A 16780-nucleotide genomic window follows, 5' to 3' on the forward strand; every position below is an offset into this window, starting at 1 on the left:
GCACCACTCTTTGCAGATCTCGTCTGTCCTGCTTGGTGCTGTTCCCAAACCAGGTGCAGATGTTTGCCGTCAGGACGCTCTTGATGGTGCAGGAGTAGAAGTTCTTGAGCACCTTCAGTGGCAGATGGAAGTCTCTAAGTCTTCTGAGGAAGAAGAGATGCTGACGGGCTTTCTTAACCAGGGTGTTGATGTGGCAGGACCATGACAGGTCCTGAGTGATGTGGACACCCAGGTATCGTAAACTGTCCACTCTCTCCACTGGCGTGCCACTGATGATGAGGGGTTTGTAATTCCTCGCATGCTTTGTAGTGAAGTCCACGATCAGCTCCTTAGTCTTGCTGATGTTTAGGAGGAGGTTATTCTCCTGGCACCAGGTCTCCAGGTTCCTAATCTCCTCCAGGTAGGCCGTCTCGATGTTGTCAGAGATCAGGCCCACAACAGCAGTGTCGTCAGCAAACTTGACAATGGAGGTGGTGTCTGATGTGGCTACACAGCTCTTAAGATATGGTGAGATAATTCTTTAATTATCCCTGTATGAAACTGGGTTATTGCAGCAGCTGTAGAGCGGAGTGTTGATAAAAATACAATGCAGAGAATATGGAAGCTGACAAGGCAGCATACATTATATACAGCAGTTCAGATAAGTTTCACTTTAATCACAACTTGATTTAGTAGTTCAAAAAGTGGTCTTGATTCCTCGAGAGTAAAAAGAATCTCTTTCAATCAGGGCTGTAAAATATTTACATAGAGTCATGGCCAGAAGTTTACATACACATTTACATGGGCTTTTTAATGATATCTTTAAATAGTTTATTTTCCAGGATGGAATGATTGTACAGCACACATCTTTAAGGACTTAAATAAATTCAAACCTGTGCACCTAATTCTTGTTTTTTTAAGTGCTTTGAGTTTCTAAAATATCATCACTTTACAAGCTCTATTAACTTCTAGTTAGTGATCATAATCGACTACATCTGGTATTTTCTCTTTGTGATAACATGGATTTATTCGACTCATTGTACTGACCAATACTCTGAGCAATGGGAAAGTCCACAGAACTCAATGATGATCTCAGAAATAAAATTGTATTCTTATTAATAAGTGCCACAAAATTGACATCTTCAACTGAAATTTGCAGCTGTCCCCATGGACAAGCCAAATACCTTCTGGGGAATGTTTTATGGTCAGACGAGACGAAGCTCGAGCTGTCTGGCCAAACCGACAAGAGGTATGTTTTGAGGAGTAAAGGTGAGGCTTTCAAACCTAAGAACACTGCACTAACCGTTAAGCAAGGTGGTGGTAGCATCATGCTCTGGTGCTGTTTTGTAGCCATTGGTACTGATACATTGCACAAAGTAGATGGAATAATGAAGAAGGACTTCCTCCAAATTCTTCAGTACACATTAAAAACTGGTTTTGGAATGGATTAATCATCTGGGATGGAACTTCCCAAAGACCCGACCGCAACTCTATTAAAAATTTGCAGACTGTGCTTTAAAGCCAGGTCTGTTCCAGGAAAATAAACAATTAATTGAACCCTACTAATTCTGCCAAGAAGATTTGTCAAATATCCAGCCAGAAGCTTGTTGATGGCTACCAAAAGCTTCTGGTCCAGTCGCAAGTTGCTAAGGGACATTTAACCACATATTACTAGTGCTGTATTTGTGTATTTGAGTCTAAATAATTTTGACCGTGGGTGGATTAGAGAAAATCCAGAATAAATTCAAACTTGTGCTCTCAATTCTTGTTTTTAAGGTCATTTAAGATGTATGCTGTACAATCATTCCATCAAGGAAAAAAAAGAACAGTTTAAAGAAACGATTAAAAGCACAAAATTAGCATTAGCATTTATGCCCATGATGAATGTGTGTGAATGCCTTAACACAACTGTACTGTGACTGCTGAATAGTGGAAAATTAGTTCAGAAGTGTGCATGTTCTTTACGCCAATGAAGTAATTGATAAATTTAATTTGTTAGCAAGAGAAGGGTTGAAGAGAGGATCGCAATGAAATTATACCATTTAGTCGAGATAGGCAACTACCCAAAATACCCAATTATGGACCCACTATTAAATCTTTCCTTGGATCACAATGAGGAACCCTTTTCCCCCCTACTTTTATTAGTTTAAGTAGTTTACTGCTGAACTCTCCGCTTTATCATGCAGCCCAGTGAAATATATCTGTTACCTGCAAAGTTAGAGTTATGCTTATCTATTGTCCACTATCATTATTATCGCCTCCTCCACAGTCTAAAGACATGACCTTTAAACCTCACACATTTACACTATAATTCAACTTAAAGAAAAAAAACAACAACTTCCTTCTTGTTCTGTTCTCACCTCTATAGTCTTGTGCTGGTCGATACCAAGGCTGTGCATCAACCGAAGGACCTGTTCACTGTATTCTCCTACACCGGCCAAACCCTCAGAGGACAGAGGCTGTTGGTACAGTACTGGCCTCTGTATAGGAACATCCAGAGTCATCCACTTGTGTTCCTTAATCTGGGCCACAGAGAGACGCTTTGACGGGTCCAGGACCAACATTCTGCGGATCAGGTGCTCACAGTCTGTGAGGGATGGGAAGAGCAATCAGTCAGGATTTTTTTTTTTATGATCAGAAAATGTTCCTTTATGTTTGGTTAATGCTAAGTACTTCTTGTAAATATAATGACGCAAAGCCTCAAAGCCTCATGCCCTTATCAAAGTAGCCCAGATGAAGTGGGGCAGAAATAACACTTTAAGAGCTTAAAGTCTGCTAAGTTCTTTTCTTAGGTTCTCCTGCCGTCACATCTGAACAGCGTGACTACACTCCTTTCTACTTTCCTTCCCTCCTAATGAGAGCTCCTCACCTCTAGTTAGAGGCTAGATGAGTTTGACGTCAGACACAGCTGGGTTCTTAACAGGATTACAGCTCCCCTGGCTGTGCTGCTTTGGCCTGACTGCACCCCTACTGCCTGCAGTGCATTCCTGCCTACCAGACAGCAACGTTACACATCTACTTGACTGCAGTAATCTTAAAGCAAAACAGGCAAGCTTTCATCAAATAAGCCCTGCAATTGGTCATTATTATTTTTGAAATTAATCACTCCTATTTTGTAGCATTTATATAAAAAAAAAAAAAAATCAAAACATGACGACTGAAGTATTTCACGTTCTCAGGAGTAGTTGTCATATTATCTTTTTACTTTAGCAAACAAACATCTCAGATACAAATATGCCAAAATCGAGTTTTCAAAGAGAATTTAATTTTCGGAACATTTTCCTCCGTCCATCACCTTCAGCAGATATCCTGTGAAGAGAGACCCTCAGCAGTTCATAAACACAGAGCCCAAGGACCTGTCTGCTAACATTAACTCCCTGCTGCACATTCTTCTCAGTTGCCCTGCTGATCTACTAACATCTGCTTACATCTCACATTTTTTTTCCCTTCTACCTCGTGCCTGGTAGTGCAGCCAACTCAATTTTCTCCTCATTATGTGCATAACCAGCACGTCCTTCAATGCACTTCTACTACACGCTGTGGCCACTTAGCAGCTTGTGCAGCTGCTAAGTTACAAAGTTACATTTTGAATAAAACAACTACAATTTGTCTGAGTCTCTGCCTGTTGCTACAGGTGAGCTTCTGCTAACCACCAGGAAAGGTCAGACTACATGTAAAGGGGGTGAGAACGCATGCCCGTGTAGCTGACTGCCTGATCGACAGTCTGTTCTTATCCAGTGCCTTACACCACCATGACTTAACCGCAGAACAATCCCAGTTTTAACACTTGCAGTGCTGGAGTCATGTAGAGTTTCCAATAAAGAGGAACTGCAATGGATTTAAGAGCAAGTAATCGTTTTAGATATCATTGATTTTTATCTCACAGGTAATATCCCAATATTTTAACCACCATCAAACATGACTGAACATACAGAACGATTACAAGCTGCTATGCTATGCTACCCCAGCATACACACATTCCTCTGCTCAATGGTGTTCTGCCCTAAAGAAAGGGAAGCAGCTACACATAGGTAGCTATTACATGTAAATATGATAGCCCTCTAAACCTAGCATTTAAAAGATGACCTTAGTTTTTGCTGACCAAAGAATACTCAAACAGGCCAACAAGCCTTAAAAAATGACATCTTTTACAGTTATTAAGTCACTAAGTAAGTCACTTGCTATGAGGTTAACCACAGCATGTACAGTGTGTGGTCCAAACCTGTGTTGTGCACTATAGTGTCGGCCAGTGCGAGCAACTGGAGGAAATAAGACGGACCGTTTCTGGATAAAGAAATCAGCACACTATGTTCTCCTTGTTCGCAGAACAGGGGCTGAACTGGGGGTGGGTAGGCGGGTTCGAGTGTCAGTCTGGCCAGGGAGCTGACATTACACTCCTACATTCCCCGTATGTCTTAATTGTTTCAAGGTCCCGAACAGCAAGAAGGAGGAGGAGGGAAAAAAAAAAAAAAAAGTCTGGTCGACTCTAACCACACACCCCTGCGGAGAAGTTGCTTCAGACGTGCAGATGGGACACAGAGAAACAAGACAGAAGAAACAGACAGAAGAAACAGACAAGGCTACAGACGGACAGGAAGCTGTCTCACAGAGGGCATGAGTCAGGCAGACATACTAACAGACAGAGGGACAGACAGGCAAGCTGCTGGAGGGCTTCACTGGCTCTTCCCCAGGTTACATAAACAGCTCCAGCTCTGGACTCAATCTACAGCCAGCCAGCCAGCACAGCCGCTAACAGCAGGGCTGCTTGAGACCGTTAGCCGAACTGACTCACTCTGCAGCCTGAATGCTCACATAAACTCTCACTCTCACACACACACACACACACACACACACACACACACACACACACACACACACACACACACACACACTTCATATTGTATCCCCTTCAAATCAGTGGAATGCTGACTGACCTCTTGACTGGTTATAGCTGCAGGAGTGACTCAAACAGGAAAGCGTGATCTATTCGTCTGTGCGTCAGTGTTCCTACCAAGAACTTTAATGACTTTTTTCCCTCAATTTGACTACATGCTGTTGTATAGAAGACCCGAATGTCTTTCACTATTACACCAAACGCATCTGTGCTTGCAGGAAAAAGTGAGGCCGTCTCGCCTTACCTTCAGTCATGAAGTAGGGGATGCGAAACCTTCCCTCTAGTACTCTCTGCCGGAGGTCAGGCAGAGTGGGCCCATCAAATGGCAATGCACCACACACCAGCACGTAAAGCACCACCCCCATACTCTGGAGACATGAAAAAATGCACACAGAAGAAAACAAGGTGAGGATAGGAGTGAAGAACAACCAGTAGATTAATCAATCTTAGGTATGTAAATGTAAACAACTCAGACACATGTGTCCCACTAAAGCATGAGTCCACACACACGACCTTACGGTAAATGATTGCAATATAGAGGAGGCTACAAACTGTGGTTGGGAAATCACATTCCGCGTAACCGCAGAATGACATGACAGGAACCAAACCTGCTGACTGTAAGAAATCAAAACTTTGTTTCCACTAATATATGAATACATAACGTTTTCAGAAATGAGCTGCATCCGATGACTTCACGTGGCTTACTAAAGCAAACGGTGCTTAAAATCTCAGCAACAGAGCTGAGAAGATATTACAGGGAAATTCAATCCACGGGTATGCAGTTACAAGGAATTATTAAAAACAAAGTGTTAAAGAGATGTCCGATTTATGCAATCAGCCATTTTACCCAGATATCCAGCTGTGGGCCTTCATACTGTTGTCCCTCAAAGACCTCTGGAGCAGCATAGGGCGGGCTGCCACACCATGTGGCCAGAGGCTTCCCGGGCTGGAAAAAGTTGCCAAATCCAAAATCTGCAGAAGGCGAAACATCAGGGCGGTAAGTAGATTAAAGATCGTTTCAGACATTTAGGCTTGTAGAGTTGGTAATGGCACACAGAAATCCTGCTGTTGTCCAGCAGTTTCTGCCCTGTGACCGTAAAAGTAAAAAAAAAAAATTTTTAAAAAGAGTTCAGGCACTTAGAGACCATAAACAGTGTGGATGTGATATGTTGAAATGGGAAAACTATAAATGATCAAATTCAGCATGAAGACACAAAACTCAGTAACAGTTCATAGTTTTGTGTCTTCATGCAAGTTTTGTATAACGCAATGTTTGATCCACATATTTGTACATTTACGAAATGGACCTTTGTATGAGGTAACCTCCCCTGGAGACTGACATGAGGTAATCGGTGCTGTTCTCTGATTGGTTCCCTCTAGAATGGCTAAAAGTCAGATTTTAATCTTCAGAAGAAAAGAAAAAGGGGAACAAATGGACACAAAATTATGGGAAGTTCATGTCTGCCTTTCATTAGCATCCAACTAAATGCTGCAGCATAATCGGACAAATTGCACTGAGCCAACATGTGTTCCTGCAATCACTCAGCTAACCTATTTTCTTATGAGTCAATATGACTTTCACCTATGTTCTCTTCTTCTCATCCCTCAGGTCCTCTCAACTAAAAGATTCAGATCTAATTCAGTTTATACAAATAAAAAAAATAGCTTCTTAGTTTTGAGAATTTGATTTTTATTTATCAACTTGGAGACTGGATTGACTTTTTAATACTCTTTGCTCTATCAAAAGAAAAAAAAGAGAAACGGAAAAATAACTGGATAAATAATTTCATGCTTAGTTAGTTAATTATCAATGGGAAGGCGTCACGGAGCCTGACAGCCACAGGAGCAGACAATCACGCTCACTTAGCCCTCCACCCCCACCGTTTTTCCATAATTCGAAACAGTTACATAAACACCAAAAATGTATTGCAAAACAAATAAATAAGAGATTAAAAAAAAAATCTGGCTTACATAATGGGGCTGGAGGTGATGTGGGTTCACACACACATGCAAAGACACAAACAACACAATGAGCAGTGTGCAACCCAAACCCCCTATTCCTCAACACGATCCTTTGCAGTTCATGTAAAAGAAACTATCGACCAATTTAAGCCAAATTCAAACTGATGAGACAATCAGAACGGATCATGTGACTTTTAATTACCAACAAATTTGTATTTTTTGCTGTGTCAGCTCCATGTGTTCAGAGAATTGTGGAAACACAATTTTCTCTAAAGTTCAGTTTTTTGTGTTTTGTTGTTTTCTTCACAAAAATCAAAACCAGACCAAACCAAGTATCCATTTCTAACTTTAATAGGTGAGAGGTACTTTCGGCTGCTCCCTTATTTCCCAAAGGGTCGACACAGCGGATGGATCCGCATATTTGATTTGGCATAGATTTTATACCCTTCCAGAAACCCCTCCCGGGCTTGGCACCAGCACTTTGGAGTGCACTAACTTATGACCTCCGGAGGCTGGGTCTGTCTCTCCTCCTGATCTCACGCTGGGGATCTTTGTGCAAACTCTCACAAATAAGCTGGACAGACCTAGTTTTTAGTAGTTTGAATCTTTATGACTCAGTCAGATTTAGAATGCTAGAAACACAATGGTAAGTAAATTATTAGGGGTTTTGCTTTTTTCTGTGTAGTGACAAATTGTTTTAGTGTTAAAAACTGAGGCTGTGTGGGTGTACAGAGGTCTGATAGTCAAGCGTTACATCATAAAATGTGATCAGACTGGCCATTTCTACAGCAAACATTGCTGCATGGTGCCTCTAAAAGGCAAAATGCTTAAAAATAAAGAAGACGATGAAGAATCCAGGCTGTCAAATGTTTTTTTTGTTTTTTTGCACACACAAGGAAAGCTGCAGCAGATTATAGCTTAAATACCTGTAGGAATCAAGTTTAAGTAATTAGCAAAGGGTAAACTCGTGAACAGAGCTGAGCGGCTCTTTTGAGTGTGTACGTGAGCGTGTGTAGTCGAACCGTTTAATTACTGCAATGCAGGTAGCAGCAGGTGCGGCTGGAATAAAATGAGAGCTAAAGCAGCGTGACACTGTGGGTTTATTACAAGTATGTTTGCTGTCTGACGCTGCTGCGAAGGTGAGATGCGAGATGTGAGATGCAGGCAGAGCTGAGCGGAGCAGTGCAGCTGGTTTATCGTCAGAAGCTGTGACCCATTTCATGGAGCTGAATACTGAACAGACTGGTTGACGTCAAACACTCCAGCATGCTGCAGGCTACTAACAGCAGTCCCAGCTCTACAGAAAGGGCGGGGCGCGAGCGGGTGTGTGTCGCACTTGTACTTAAGCAGTATGGAGCATCAGTAAACTTGTGGCTGCAGCTGCTTTTCTTTATCCTCCTTTTTCTTCTAGATCAGGTTTTCCAAAACACTGAACTGGATTCTTGAACCTTCTTATTGCTTCCTTCCCCTGCAACATTTTTCACCCTTTAACTTTCCTCCCATGATTAAACTTGATGAATTGAAATGAAGCATGTTGTAAGTTTCTATGTAGCATGTAAAGAAAAGAAAATTTCTTCCTTCAACTTATTTCAAAGTTGAAATTTTGAGAATTTGACATACATTGTAAAATTTGGTGTGCTCTCCTCGGCTCAGCTGGGAAAACAATCTTAATTATGCAGCTATTAGACTTTTCATATTTTTTTTACATTGTTATTAATTTAATGTTTAATATTAATTAAACAGATTCTCATCAAAAAGCATTTAGAGTGGTGATTCTGATCTGGAGGTAGACATGAAAGACCTTTAGGGTGTGGTGCACTTTTAGCAATGTCATTGTGGATACTTTCAACATGAAAACTTCAAATAATGAAGCTGCAAATAGCTGCTGAAAGCATTTTAGTGATATGACAACATGTATTGGATAATGTGATCAAAACACGTGAAGTGAATAAAGCTCAAAAACAGGAAATGTATACACTGCACTGTACACGTGCATTTCCCCGCTTAACCACAATGGCGGCGTTCTCGCCTACTCTGAACCAGCAGCCTATGCCTGCTTTTGTTTTTGTTATTCCTCCTCCTCTCTTTCCATTGCTTTCAATCTGTCAACTCGAATGTAAAGGGGCTGTTTGAAGTGAAAACATTAAGGGCACTCCCCGCTGCTCCTGTTCCTCTTTCCTCTGCAGCCACCAGGAGAATGACCTTTCTTTGACTGACCGCCTGTTAAGGTACATACAGACTGACCAGAGGTGGCCTTTAGAAGCCACCACTGGACTGAAGAGAAAAACCCAGAAGCATTGGCACTTTGTCTGGATGTACACATTCAGAGTAGTGCCAAAACGGATAGCCGACAAATAGAAAAAGAGTTGATTATGTTAAGATTTAATTAGCCGTTTCTTTTAACAAGCAAAAATACCAAACACTTGCTCAACTGCTCATTAATGCAAATATGTAATCAGCCAACCGCGTGGCAGCACCTCAGTGTCTTTAGACACGTAGATGTGGTTGTGGCTCCTTCCTGCCTTTTATAAACAGTTCACGCTGATGGTAGCGGTGTAACGGTGTACTCCGATAGGCTTCATAATCACCAGATCGCAATCCAATAGAGCACCTTTGTGATGTAGTGGAACAGGTGATTCACATCATAGATGCAGCTGGAAAAATCTGCAGTAGCTGCGTGATGCTACCGTTTCAATATGGACCAAGACCCACGAGGACCGTTTCCAGCACCTTCTTAAATATATGCCACGAAGAAATAAAGCAGCTCTGAAAGCAAGAGTGGGTCCAACCTGGTACTAGCAAGGTATACCTAATGAAATGTCTGACGAATGCATGTCAGGATTCAGAAAGGCTAAATGGGCTTCTGATTGACAGTGAGTGTGTGGTCAGTTAAAAATACCTTTCAACTTCTATTTTAAACCTATACAACCACTGCATTACAATTAATGTTTATTATTATAAATATTAATTTCATTTTAATCTTTTTTGTTAATCTTGGAGACTCATTTACAAAATAACATTTAATAACACAATAACTAAGATTTTAAATAAAAAGAAATAACAGAAACACAATTAAAAGCAAGATAAAGTGTAATTTTCCCAAACTACTTAAGCAACGTTTTCTTTAGAAATCAGTCTCACGACCTTCATTGTTTCGATTCATATTGTGACTACAGACTGTATTTCACCAATATAACTTGTCCTTGTACGGAAGATTATGATGCACAGCCCTGCTTAAGGCTGTGAAGAAGGCTCGTCTGGTTGTTACTAAACTAAGGACATTTTATGAACAAACTAATGGTTCAATCAATAGCACCCTGATAGCAGAAGGCCTAGCACATTTTACCTTAAGATCTGAAAATAATCTGATTACTTAACAACGAAACATAACCATTACCTTTCAGCACGAGTATAAAAAAAACAGTACATCTATAACTCTCTCGACACGAGTCGATCCCATGTACAGTGCAAATCTGACACCTGTACTCATCCAAACTTCATGTGCCATTTACCAAACTTGTCCGAGCATGTTGTAGTCAAGAGGAGCACGGCGTGTACCTTGGAGATGATGTCCTCCCCAGAGAAATTTTCACTAATCACAAGCCAGGTAATGTTCTGTTCATTGTTTTCCTGCTTCAAATCTAATCTGCTGTGCGGACAATCAGCTGTGAGTCAGACATGTTTGTGAAAATTACTGCTCGGGTAATAACATCTCCAGGTTATCATCTTGGACCCTTCTGAGAAACCGTGGACAGGATGATGTGAGTAATGATGCAACGAAAACAGTTATTCTGTAGTTCTGTCCGCTTTGCCCTTTTCTGGTATCAGAAGAAAGAAAAAGGTGCATTTATCACACCCATAAGGATTTGATTCAACTACCTGAAGCTGATGATATGAAGTCCTTTGAGGACAGGAAGCCATTTCCTTCTCTACCACATATTCAGGGTCTGGTATCCTTTCACACTCGTATTTTTAGCTGCTCTCATGTGATCAGCTCACCTTAGATGGATTTCAGTATCAGCTCTGAATTAAGCCTCAGATAAACCTCAGACTCACTCATAGCATGGTCCTAACTGAAGGCCTGCCACCCTGCTATGCACGCTCCTTACCATTCTTCCTTCATCCCCTTATCCGATACTCTGTCTCCAAAGTAGCTAGTCAATCCCATCACCCTAGCTCCTCTTCTATTAAACCTAAGAACGTCCCTGCGACTACCCCAGCCTTCCCCTTCTCCGCTCTGGGACAAGGCAGCGGGGTGACATTCCCACAAGCTAGCTCTAAACACCAGCTGCTTAATAATCACACTTTGATGCCTGTACTACAGACTTACAGCTTAGCCTCAAATATCTGCCTCTGGGTCTGTTCTTCACTTTGTCCTCCATTTTTCATGTTTTTAAACTCAAGAGTCACCAGGGAAGCATTTTTAAGTTCCTCTGATCATCTGTTTTGAAAAAGTAACACAGGCCTTTAAGCTTTTAAGATGTCTGTCATGGGATCTGTCGGCAAACAGCTATCTTGCAAGCAACCTCTGACCAATTCTCAACACTGCAAAAATGACCTAAGCAGGCAGTGAAGACATTTCTGAACTCCACGAGCGCTGAGATCATGACAGGCAATACATCAAAAACTCATGCGGAGAGCCTGGATTTTTCATCTACTGAGTTTATGGGTCCCCTGTGCAATGTGTTACCTGCAATCTTGATGTTCATATGGCCATCCAGCAGCAGATTCTCAGCCTTCAGGTCTCTGTGAACGATGTTCCGGTTGTGGCAGTACTCAACCGCTGACAGGATCTGCCAGAACTTCCTCCTGGCCTCTAGCTCACTGAGACGGCCATGCTTTGCCAGATAGTCTGCAGACATTGGAAAGAGGTGACGTGTCATGTTAGAACTTTAAGTCTATATCATTTTTTTAATTGATTACATAACCTGGCTCTACAGGCCTTCCGAACACGTATTAAGGTATCAATATACAGTTGAAAAGAATGCAATAAAAGTTGAATTTCTTCATTCAACCGAGTGGTTGTGCTGAAAGTATAATAGGTTTTGATGAGGTGCGGGCTTGGTGCCAGTGGTAGCTTACAGCTGCTCTACATTACAGCATGTTTTGTGAACTCATTGAGAGCAAGATGCAAAATGTATTTTGTCTTTGGAGACCCCTGCTCTAGCCCGCGTGTGCATGCGTGAGTAGGCATTGGCTGACGGCGAAGAATGCACTGTGTTGTCATAGAGGAACGAGGAAAGCGGAGACAGAGGTTTCCGAGAACAGGTCTTCTGCTATATAATGCCTAGATTAGCGCACACTGCTCAGCTTGTAAGTTGGGGGTCGGTTTAATAGGATACTGAAATAAATACAAACAGCTCTTTTTCCAATGAGAAGCAAAAACACTGGATTTAGCAGTTTATCTGCTTAGCACACACTCTGCACACAGCAGGACCAAAGAGAGAGTTTGTGGTTGTTTAGAAAGACACAAGAAACCAGAGTCGATTCTCTCTCTGGAGAGCCACAGTCATAAATTTTGCCGTCGTCTTTTTCCAAGCGCTCAGATCGCTGACCTTTCTCTCATGGTGTGCTCTCCCTCTGCCCTTACTGTTTGTGTGAAGTTTGTCTCGACAGACTATTTTACAAGATGTATGATTTTTTTTTTCTTTTTTACAGCCCTGTGAACTTTGAAAAGTGTGGCGTTTGTTGCTGTCGGCAGGGCTCCTCTTCACACCTCTCTGTCCAGATAGCTTGCTAACTCTTCAATTCACACTCAGTGGCAAACAAGATAGGACACTCTGCTGCCTGTCCTTCCAGCTGGCATGGTTACAGACCACCAACTAAACCTGACAACAATGCACAACAACCACAACAAACCCCACCAACACAAAATCATGAGGAATGTAATTATGGGAAGACCCACTAGGTCAGTTTCATAAGAGAGCATTTTTGTAATCAGGAAGCAGATGCAGACTGGCAGCTTGATTTGATTGAGACAATAAAAACAATGTTTTGCTTTTGTCTTTTAACTCGTTAGACATACCTGATATGATTTCCTTTTCATATCGCTGTCATTTCAGTGGTGTGCACACAAACTACAGGGTGGGCCATTTATATGGATACACCGTAATAAAATGGGGATGGTTGGTGATATTAAAGTCCTGTTTGTGGCACATTAGTATATGTGAGGGGGCAAACTCCTCAAGATGGGTGGTGACCATGGTGGCCATTTAGAAGTTGGCCATCTTGGATACAACTTTTGTTTTTTTTCAATAGGAAGAGGGCCATGTGACACATCAAACTTATTGGTAATGTCACAAGAAAAACAATGATGTGCTTGGTTTCAACGTAACTTTATTCTTTCATGAGTTATTTACAAGTTTCTCTTTGTTCACAGCCATTGACATGTCGAAGAGGTTAACACGTGAGGAGCGGATCGAAATTGTGTTGATATCTGGTGAACACAGTAACTGGGTCATTAGTGACAGAAAACTGTCACTAATGAAGAAACATCAGTGGCAGAATGGGCAAAACAAAAATTGGAACCGGACCCTCAGTTCACGCAGAAGATTTTGTTCAGTGATGAGGTAAAATTTTGTGAATGGTGAAGTTAACAAACAAAACCACCGCTATTGGTCTGACACTAACCCACAATGGATGGATCCCTCCAAGACTGTTGAAACAACAAAAGTGATGGTTTGGTGTGGTATATGGGGTACAACGATAGTGGGTCCATTCTTCATCAATGACCTCTCTCAAGGCCACCGGATATTTGAAATTGCTACATGATGATGTGTTTGCCTCTTTACGCACTGAAGCTGGCACGTTCCCTGAGTTTTTCCAGCAAGATGGTGCACCACCACATTATGGGTGCCAGGTCCGAGCATTCCTAGATGAACAGTTTCCTGGAAAGTGGATTGGTCGTCGTGGGCCAGTTGAATGGCCCCCAAGGTCTCCCGATCCGACCCCCTTAGATCTTTGGGGTCATCTGAAGGCAATTGTCTATGGTGTGAAGATACGAGATGTGCAGCACCTGAAACTACGGATACTGGATGCCTGTGCTGGCATTTCTCCTGCGGTGTTGCTATCGGTGTGTGAAGAGTGGGAGAAGAGGGTTGCATTGACAATCCAACACAATGGGCAGCACATTGAACACATTTTATAAGTGGCCAGAAACTTGTAAATAACTCGTGAAACAATAAAGTTACGTTGAAACCAAGCACACCATTGTTTTTCTTGTGACATTACCAATAAGTGTGATGTGTCACATGGCCCTCTTCCTATTGAAAAAACAAAAGTTGTATCCAAGATGGCCGACTTCTAAATGGCCACCATGGTCACCACCCATCTTGAGGAGTTTGCCCCCTCACATATACTAATGTGCCACAAACAGGACTTTAATATCACCAACCATTCCCATTTTATTACGGTGTATCCATATAAATGGGCCACCCTGTACTTACAGGCACAGCAAAGTCATACTAAGCCTCTTTAAAAGTCAATTTAGTTGACTTTTTTCAGATGTCAATTAAACATAAAATATTCAAAGCATACGTGTTGAGGCCACCATCGTGCATCACACTACACCTCATCTACACAGCCCTGCATCTCAAAGCCCCGATATTAAAATTGTGTGTGATAGATAGCAACAGAATGAGAAAGCCTTATTAGCGAGTGGCTGACAAATTCCATAAGAGTAGGTCTCTTTAATGAACGGGAGAATTTTCAAGCAATGGTGCTAATCAAAAAACACACTGGGGAGGGGAATGTGTTGGGCAGGTCCAAGGTTGCACCTGTGGAAAACAGCAATCTAAAATAAAAACCGTTTCAGGACATAACCTCTCCTTTTCTTGGTCTTTAAAGCCTTCTTTATGGGTCAACATAAATACTCGCCATACTGTTACAGAGCCTAACATTGTACAAAGTGGTTGGTTTAATTCTTTACCCCTTGAAAACCAACTAGGGATACACTGAAGGTCTTTCTCTCACATTTCAGGCCTGCTTATAAGACAAAAATGATGAGGTTTGCATCAGAAATAAGTCAGGGTTGTCTGTGCCTGTGTAGCTACCCTTGGAAAAGCACAGAAACTATTCTAATGGTCACCCAAACCACATCTTTATTGATATATATATGTACTTAGGTGTCAAAACCCGCCATTAAGGGAAGGGAAGGTCATCTTTATGGGGTAAAGAGTCAAAGCAGGGTTCTTTGCAGCCATTACAGAGAGAGGTAAGACTTCTATTTTTCCTGTGGTGTTGCACACTCTTCTTCATGCAAAACCTAGTGTAAAAGTAATTTTGTTAAAGAAAAAACAAGAGAAAGAAATCAATTTAATCCCTAAAACAGCTGCAGATTAATTTCTCTCAATGACTGCTTGATCAACTGACTATTGTTTGCAGCTCTGGAAAGAACACCGCCTGACTGCTTTTACACTGAAATGCTCAACAAACCAAACGCTGAACACTAAAGCGTATCTTAGCTCTGTATGAACAGCAGCACGGTGTTGCTACTGCTTGTTCTACAGTCACACTGGAAAAACAAGCCATTACTGTTTAAGCAAACAACACTGTACAACACACACACACTCACACACAGAGTATGCAGCATGTTTCCCCAGTGGAAGGATGAGTAATGCACTGATAAAATGTTGGTGAGGGTAAGGACCTCAGCACAGTGAGGCATGCAGAGTGGCATTCTGGGAAAGCGAACAGAACAAGTATGAATCATAGGGGTATTAGGGAACAGCTCAAAAGCCACTGTGTTCCACTTCTGCTGAGAGCTGCGTGAGGAGCTAAATCTCTTAACAGCTGCTCAGGTTTGAAGGGGACAAACATCATGGGTACAGACCGGCTTGCTGGACAGACTTCAGATAACATCGTGGGCCAGGCGCTGGGAGCGTGTATACATGCGAGTGTGTGTGAGCGCAGAGGACATGGGGCACACGGTCGCACACTCCGTTTCCACATCAGTAACTGATACCCTAACCACTTAAATACGACGGCCTCATTAAAGTCACATCTATATGCACAGTGATGGATGCTTGTGTTGATTTAATACTGGCACACCAAAGGGGTTAAAGGGGAAGAGAGCCAATTGGAACAGAGCAATGCCATGTCATCCAAGTACCAATCAGCCAAACATCAGCTGCAGCTTCTGGTGGTTATAGTTGACCTCACTTGTCCTTCTTTGGATACTTATAAATACACACATAAAAATAACACCTCTGTTTTATCTGGAGAAACAAAGCCCACATCTTAAACCTACATACTCCACCTATTTACTGTAAGCCCCTCCCATTGAAACTTACTGGTTATTTAACTAGGGCATGTGTTTTTAAAAACACATTCAGGGTTGGATTAGGTGATCAAGTGATACCACTGTCTTGGTAATCCTTTATTCCAATACTTATTTTTAAAAGGAAGAAACAAACTTTTGTACCTACATTTGTTGGAATTACCTTAAAAAAAAAAACAAAAATCAAAAATGTAGGTATGTGTATTTTGAAGTACCCTTTGAATGGCTCCATAGTGCTGTGCAGGGGTGTCAAACAAAAGGCCTGGGGCCAGAATCGGTTGTCAAAGACTCCAATCTAACCCGTTTGGCGGCTTTGGAAGAAGGGCATACATTTGGACTTTTAAATGTATTTTCACGGGTTTTGCAGCTTCTCTGACCGATAAAGCACTCCCCCATGGCCATTCATACTACACCGTGGTAAATAAGTAACAAATAAACAATAAAATAAAAGAAGGTTTCTTGGTTTTCACTATACACACTATACAAATTTATGCCGTTTACAGTAAAAATTGCTGGTGATTGCCAATGCGAATCTCCTAGTAGACACACAATTTGAAAATCCTACATCGCTGCATTCGAGTTATCCTATTCACAAGATTTTCAGCAAACTAGACCTCTGACCTTGACCTCAAGGTCAAGGGTCAACAGGATTCAAGCTTTTCTGAGAT

At 41.7% G+C, this 16780-nt stretch overlaps 1 protein-coding gene across 2 annotated transcripts in view; it reads right to left on the bottom strand.

The window, feature by feature from the left end:
* Positions 1–16780, bottom strand: part of sik2b (salt-inducible kinase 2b) — a 52605-nt gene that overhangs the window by 14860 nt on the left and 20965 nt on the right. For both annotated transcript variants that reach the window (XM_084951970.1, XM_084951969.1), the window contains exons 4-7: positions 11526–11687; positions 5721–5845; positions 5118–5241; positions 2340–2566 (exon numbers count right to left, since the gene is read on the bottom strand). In XM_084951970.1, coding sequence (XP_084808096.1) covers positions 2340–2566; positions 5118–5241; positions 5721–5845; positions 11526–11687 — 638 coding nt within the window. The remainder of the gene's footprint in view (positions 1–2339; positions 2567–5117; positions 5242–5720; positions 5846–11525; positions 11688–16780) is intronic.

The sequence above is a fragment of the Perissodus microlepis genome, chromosome 14, assembly GCF_051167445.1.
Source record: "Perissodus microlepis isolate ML-2025 ecotype Zambia chromosome 14, ASM5116744v1, whole genome shotgun sequence".
Classification (NCBI taxonomy): Eukaryota; Metazoa; Chordata; class Actinopteri; order Cichliformes; family Cichlidae; genus Perissodus; species Perissodus microlepis.